We start from the raw sequence: 7,089 nt of genomic DNA on the forward strand, positions 1-7,089 counted from the left end.
CTTCCCAAGTGCTGGGATTAAATGCATGAGCCAGCACACCTGGCCATATACTACTTCTTAACTGACCCCTCTTATTGCTTCTGCTTTGGGGTACTGAGATACTCAGGACACAGGCAAGAAACCAGGTTTTTGTTGGAAGTTGCCAGCACCTTAACTGGGGCTGATTAGAAAAGGACCTGCAGCCGGGCGTGGTGGCACACGCCTTTAATCCCAGGAGGCAGAGGCAGAGTTTGAAGCCAGCCTGGTCTACAAAGCAAGTCCAGAACAGCCAAGGCTACACTGAGAAACCCTGTCTCAAAAAACCAGAAAAAGAAAAAGAAAAAGAAAAAAAAAAACCAAAACCAAAAAAAAAAAAAAAAAAAAGCAAGAAAGAAAAAAGAAAAGGAGCTGCAAAGCCAAGGGCAAGAACATCCAAAGCAGGGGCCACTCGTGCTGAGGTCAGGAAGAGCAGGGTGCCTGCTCTGACCTGTTGGGACAGGTGGGATAGTGCACATACTCTGTACTATCAGCTCTACTGGGGCCGGTGGGGTCTCACAGGTACCTACCTTAAAAAGCAGCACATCAGCAAGCACTGATGCCCAGACATGTGCGCTGTTGCAGCGGGTAATTTATAGGTTGGGCCTTTGCACCCAAGAGTTCCAGGGTTTGAAGCCATACTACTCTTTGCAAAGGGCAGTAGGCACCACCTGGGGAGCCCTGCCATCTCATGACACTTCAGACAGACAGGGTTCCTCTAGGGTTTCCTTACTGGGATCATCTTACATAGTCCTGCAGAGCTGTTAACCCCTGTATTTATCTGTATGTGAGTGCTGCTTCTCCTTTGTCTGTCACATACTAGGCCTGCCTATACTTGACTGCTGTGTCTCTCCCTGGCAGGTACTACATGGACAGCAGTTTTTGATGAGCCAGTGAACCCGATGTCTGCAGCCCCAGGAGCTGCAAGGGATGTGGGTTCTAGTGTTTGGGCAGCTGGTCCCTCAGCTCCAGAGGAGAAAGGCTGGGCCAAATTCACCGACTTCCAGCCTTTCTGCTGGTAACAAACATATCAGAAGTAGAGTCATGCCTGTGGGGTGCAGGACCAACATCACCCCATGGGCTCAGCTTGTCCTCATCTTCTTTTGTAGCTCTGAGTCAGGGCCCCGGTGCAGTTCTCCTGTGGATATGGACCATAGCCATGCTGAGGGTGGCCAGAGTCCAGGCCCAGAGAAAGCCTGTGAGTAGCAGCAGCTCAGACACCTGCCTTGACTAGTTCCCAGCCTGATGCAGTGGGAAGTGGTCAAGGCCCCCGGTGTGACTATGTCTCTGTGGTGTTGGGGTCCTTATATACTTGTGGGGTTGGAGTTGTCATATTTAGATGGAGGTCCTCCAGCTTTAGCGGGACAGAGCAGGGCAACATGGCCATTGGGCTGCGTCACACTGTGAAGTATGTAGATGAGTTCCTGATGGGAAGCCAACATGAGACCTGACTGAAAAGTCCTTGGCCTCCATCTCCGCCTTCCTAGGCAACTGGACCAGGTTAGAGTAGGTGAGTGACAGCAGCCTCTTGACAGTCTTTCCTGGGAGTTAGGTTCAACGTGGCCCTGAGCCCTAGCTTCCTCCTCTGAGAAGGAAGAAGCACACACATAGCCTCCTTGTGGAGTAGAGGGACAGTCCACATGGAGTCTACATAGCAGTTCGTATGGTTCCTGTGACTATGTCGATGCACACATGCAACACGCAGGAAGCCAACATGAGCTGTTTCTGCCTCCAGTTCACACCGGCACATGCAAATTTGGGGCCCCTGAGACTAGTAGCTGTGCTGTCTGGCTGCTCTGCCCTCACAAATACCGCAGGGCTCCTTCTTTTGCAGTTGGCCCTACCTCGCCTTGTGCCTGGAACGTGTGTGTCACTAGGAAGGCCCCACTGGTAGCATCTGACAGCAGCTCCTCGGGGGGATCTGACAGTGAAGATGATGAGAAGGCAGCGGGCACTGTGGAAGCTGTGTGCACAGGTCATGGTGGAAAGGCCTCCCCACTACCCAGGACAGAGGAGGCTGCTGCTGGCAGGTGTGAAGGGAATGAATGGCAAGTCGGCCCGGGGCTCAGTGTTGTGTGGCTGATGAGTGGAGGGCCACAAGTCTCTGCCCTGTAACCACTGAGAGCTGGGCTCAGTGGCCAGATCACAGTTACCTGAGAACAAGTGGAGGCCAGACTACCCCAATGGCTAATGATCCTGTGACACTGTCTCTAGGGAAGATGAGCCCTCTAGAGCAGGCTAGACTGGAGGGGTGGACTTCTTAGGCAATAGTACATGTTTTCTGTGCTAAGTAGACCATAGAACCTGGAGGTCCCAAGACCTCCCTGAAACATGACAGGACGGCCCCTACTACAGAGGCCAGGTACAGAGGAGACCTGGTTTTCAGGCTCTGGGACTGGCTCACCTGCTTGGTGTCTAGGGTTGTCCCAGACAGTGGAGGAAAGGCCTGCAGCCCTTACATTTCTATAGGGCAAGCTTAGGACTCAGGCTGGTCCTGCTGCCCCCTGTGTGGTATGACATGTGTGGACTCTAGTCAGCTGCCCTGCACACTCACACAGTAGGACAAAACACATGTCAGGATTGGGAATTGGGTCTGTAGTCAGAGCCCTGGCTGGGAGGTAGAAGCAACTCACAGGTAGACAAGCCAAAGTTCCCTTGAGCTGTCTGAAGGCAGGCCCTCCCTAGGAAAGAAAACAGGAATGTCATATCCTCTCTGCAAAGAGGCCAGCCCCTCCAGAAAGCCTACTCCACAGTTGTTTTGTGATACAGTGTGTGATTTCTACTTTGAATGGTTGAGAAGATAGGGCCAAGGTGTCCCAGGAGCTACCCAGTGACTCAGGGGTTCTCCCCATAGCTAAGTCCCTGGGTCTGCCCGTGAACTGAGAACCTCCTGGCATTCAGGGGCTGGAGAGCAGGTGTTGAGGCTCAGGAGCATTAGGAATTGCCTATTGATAACAGGATACTGGAAATAGCTTGCAGCTGTACAAAGGCACCGAGGTAGGAACTCCACTTGAATTCAGGGGACAGTAGAGGAAGCCCCAGGGCTGGACCACACCAGGAGATAAGGTACTAATCTCACAAGGTTCTTGACCTTTGCCCCAATTATGAAAGGATTTTGCACCTACTTTGAATATCACCCGGTAGGCTCCTGAGTCTTGTCCCTGCCTCCACCTCTTCCAAGGTTGGGCTGTTCCTGACAGGCAGGCACTAGCCAGACTGCCTAGTGTATGTCCATTGTGCTCTCAGGCCCTGGCCACCAGCCCTGCTGCCTCCTCCTCCTCCTCCTCCATAAGCACAGTAGGCCCTGCCCACCACCCTGTGTGGTTCTGGAGGGTCCTCTGTGACTGGGACTTCCATGTTTCCCTTAGCTAAGCTGGGAGCTCAATCAGTTGGAATCCATGGTTGGCACAACACACTGGTTCTCAACCTTCCTATTGCTGCTGCCCTTTAATACTTCCTCATGTTGTACTGCCCCCCCAACCAAAAAAAGTTGTTTTCATGATTTTGCTATTGTTATTAATTGTAATTCTAAATGGGTTGCAGTTCACAGGTTGAGAACTGCTGTGTCCAGCTTGGGCTCATAGTCTCATATTTTGTGCCCACAGCCACTGGCTGCTTATGTCCAAAGCTCACTAAGGCCCTGGCCCTATGTTCTAGGAACCAGGCAGGACATACCCCTCTAAAGCCAACACTCAAGTGCTCTAAAAGATTTATGCAGGGCTAGAGAGGTGGCTCAGTGGTTGACGGCACTGACTTGCTCTTCCAGAGGACCCAGGTTCAAATCCCAGCACCCACACAGCAGCTCACAACTGTCTGTAACTCCAAGATCTGACACCTTCATACATGCAGGCAAAACACTGATGCCCATTAAATAAATAAAAGATTTACAGCAAAGCAGAAAATATTTACCCAAGACTCAGAAAGGGCTCACAGTTACTGACTCAGTTCTGGTAAAATTAATGGAATGGAAAGTCTTGCCTAGAGCTCCCTGGGCTGAGAGCATACAGGCTTGTTTGTGACTGTCTTGCTGAGGATGGCCTCAACATTTCACAACTCACTTGCCCCCGTCTCTTTAGTGATCAGATTACAGAGGTATACCACCACACCCAGCTAATAGCCAGCCTCAAAAGTTTAGGATTACTGACATGTGTAAAACCTTCACTCTCTTTTCCTAAATCCTATCTAGAGAACTACTTTAGCCCCACTGCAAAAGACAGCGTCATTCTGCAAGTAAACTCTTTTCCAAAGCCATCCTCAAAACTTGCTAGGTAGCTGCACAACTTCCAGGTTTTATTCAGCCTTTAGAAATCCTTTCCAACCCCCTTGCCCTGCACCTCGTCTGAGCAACCTCCCCTGAGACAGAGCTAGGTGTCCTTGTTATGCCGGCCAGGGAATCTGTCTGCTACTGTAGCTAGGCTGGGCTGGCCTTGGGTATGAAGGCCCTCAGTGCTTATGTGACCCCTCCCCAGCCCACCCTTTTTTAAAAAGACAGGTCTCACTTTGTAGCCCTGACTGGCCTGGAACTCTCCCATGTAGGCCAGGCTGGCCTCAAACCCAGTGTCCTGCCTGCCTGCATCTCCTAAGTGTATGGTTAAAGACATGTACCACTATGCCTGGCCCTCAGGGACCCTTTGGATAGTGTAAGAGTCTAGATGAACTTCAGCAGCAACAGTGGGGCCTTCAGTAGATGCCACTCCACAACTGTCAGGACTTGAGTGCTGCTTGTAGGAAGGACTGAGGTCATGGTAGTCATGTAGCTTGTCGTACTGTTTGGACTCGTGGCAACAGAGCATCTGGCTGTAGTTCCTGAGTCAACCTACAGAGGACAGAAGCAGAAAGGAGCTGTGTGTGCAGCTTGCAGGCCCTGCACTGGTTGTTGGGTATCTGAAATAGGCAGCAGTGAGGTAGGAGCACCCGTAACTGGAGCCTGTCTGCCACACAGGGCTGAGTGTACTAACAGCACCGTGTTAGCCCCTGCCTGCTCTGCATCTTTAGAAGTGACCGTCGGTCCTGCTGTGGCCACCACAGCACCAAGCAAGACAGGCCCTCCCACAGCCACCATAGTCGTCTCTTCCTCAGTGGCTGTTGCAGTCCCCCCAGGGCCAATCATGGCAGTAACCACAACAGCCCCAGCCATAGTTGCCACCCTGGGGACAATGACAAAGGACAGGTGAGTAAGTTGGCCAAGAGGGTTGGGTGGGATTGGATGAGATGAAGCCCACATGTCCAACTGTGTCCCTTCCGCTATTTATGCAGGAAGACAGAAACCCTGCCAGAAGGAGCTGCCTTAAATGGTCCTGTGTAACTGCTGCCACCCAGCTATGGCCTGCCCCGGTCAGGCTGCTTCCTTAATCAAGAAAACTACCTGGTGATGCAAATATTTTTTTGTTTTGTTTTTTTAATTTAAGTTTAAAATAAATGCTGCATTTGGTAAAGCTGGCAGTGGAACCAGTTGGATGACCCAACTCATGTCTCTCCTGCCTGCCCTTGGTCCCGTTGGAAGACAGGACGCACCTGGCCACTCCCAGGTCCAGGTTTTGGTATGGCAGTGAGGTCCCTGGTATGAAGTTTGCACCTGCAGGATTGGGGAGGGAACAAGAAAGACCCTGAGGTGCCAGCACTATCAGATGGGCAGGAAAGGTGAGCTCTCCCAGCTCTGGTTTCAGCTGTATTTTTTAACACATGGAAGGAAAGCTGACTTTTTGCACTTTGTACCCAGTAACAGTACAGGGTCTCCCTTGGCTCAAGGCAGATGAATAGGCCTGAGCTGGAGACCTGATCCCCACAAATGCATGGGCGTCTGGCACTAGTTTGGCCACATGAGGCCAAACCCCAGTGTGCCCAGGGTGTCCTGGGCATTGAATCAGGCTGCACATTTTGACTGCCTTAAAAACAAAAGACCCTCTGGACCTGATGGAGTTGTCTCTGTGCTCAGCAGGGCAGACTGGCACACTTGGGTGGGGGTTAGAGGTGCCTGGTAGAAGCCAACATCAGACATGTAAGAGTGGACACAGCAGGGCACTGGGAGGCTCAGAGACAGGGCAGCCCATGTTGTCCAGGAAGAGTCTAAAAAGTCTATATTGTCTTTTTTTCTTTTTTTAAATGTTCTGACCGTCTGACAGGGCATCCAAACCCCAATAAAAAAAGTATCATTCTTATTGAAAAAGTGTGTATTGTTAAGCTGCAGATGCCAAGCCTCAGCCTATGTGGCCACCTTGCTATCCCTCAGTAGTTAGGTCTCACGTTGAAACAAATGAAAAACTCTACCTAAACAATCAGACGAGTGACACCCATTTTGTGAAGGCTTGCCCCACCCAACCCCAGGCCCCATCCTGGGAAGTGTACAAGAGATGTCCCTCTGGAGAGTGACACACTCCAAGGTTCACACTCCTCCCTCACTACCCTCCCTTGTGGTCCTGCCCGTGGCCTCTGGCAGCACTCACCTGCTCAGGTTGTACAGTGCCTCAGTTACTCCCCAGCTCTGGACTCGAGAGCTCAAGTGTGGAGAGCAGGGCTGTTCTTCTCCAGAATCTGTCCTGATGGATTTCCTGAGTCACAGTCTAACTCTTCCAGGAGAGATCTAAGGTCACCCATGTCCAGTTGTGGACAACAGAAGTAGTGATGATAGAGCCCAGGGCTGATGGGGGTTCAAAGTCACTGGTGGCATCAACCTCCCACTACATAAAGGGCACATCTCTGGAGTCTGTTTTCATTGGATCTTTCCCCCCTTTGCGCCTCCTGCAGTTCACCTTCTGCTGTAAAGAGGCAGGTCCCAGATCACCAGTGGCTAGCTGACAACACCAACACCAACAGTTACCCTGGGACATACCCGCCTACCTTCTGTCCCAGCCCCGACTGCAAGCTAGTGAAGTCTAGGCCTGGTGGAGTTCACAGGCAACTAGGGAAGGAGAGCAGCAACAAAAATCAGCACAATGCCCTGCGATGGGATGATCAAGGGCCTCCAGAGTAACGGGGGCTGGTGGGGGGGGGGAGGCTGCTATGTAGACCACATAAGGCCATGACCTGTGACTTCAGACCACTGTGAATGTGGCCCCTTCTCTCTCTAGCCACATC

The 7,089-nt window shown here is 51.6% G+C and overlaps 1 protein-coding gene across 4 annotated transcripts in view; it reads left to right on the forward strand.

Moving 5' to 3' along the window:
• Ppp6r2 (protein phosphatase 6 regulatory subunit 2) overlaps positions 1 to 5,674 on the forward strand; it is a 68,701-nt gene extending 63,027 nt beyond the window's left edge. For all 4 annotated transcript variants that reach the window (XM_051160193.1, XM_051160192.1, XM_051160194.1 and 1 more), the window contains 5 exons: positions 877 to 1,033; positions 1,125 to 1,213; positions 1,850 to 2,045; positions 4,958 to 5,185; positions 5,272 to 5,674. In XM_051160193.1, coding sequence (XP_051016150.1) covers positions 877 to 1,033; positions 1,125 to 1,213; positions 1,850 to 2,045; positions 4,958 to 5,185; positions 5,272 to 5,320 — 719 coding nt within the window. In that variant the 3' untranslated portion in view covers positions 5,321 to 5,674. The remainder of the gene's footprint in view (positions 1 to 876; positions 1,034 to 1,124; positions 1,214 to 1,849; positions 2,046 to 4,957; positions 5,186 to 5,271) is intronic.
• The last annotated feature ends 1,415 nt before the right edge of the window (positions 5,675 to 7,089 follow it).

Source organism: Acomys russatus, chromosome 17 (assembly GCF_903995435.1).
Source record: "Acomys russatus chromosome 17, mAcoRus1.1, whole genome shotgun sequence".
Taxonomy (NCBI): Eukaryota; Metazoa; Chordata; class Mammalia; order Rodentia; family Muridae; genus Acomys; species Acomys russatus.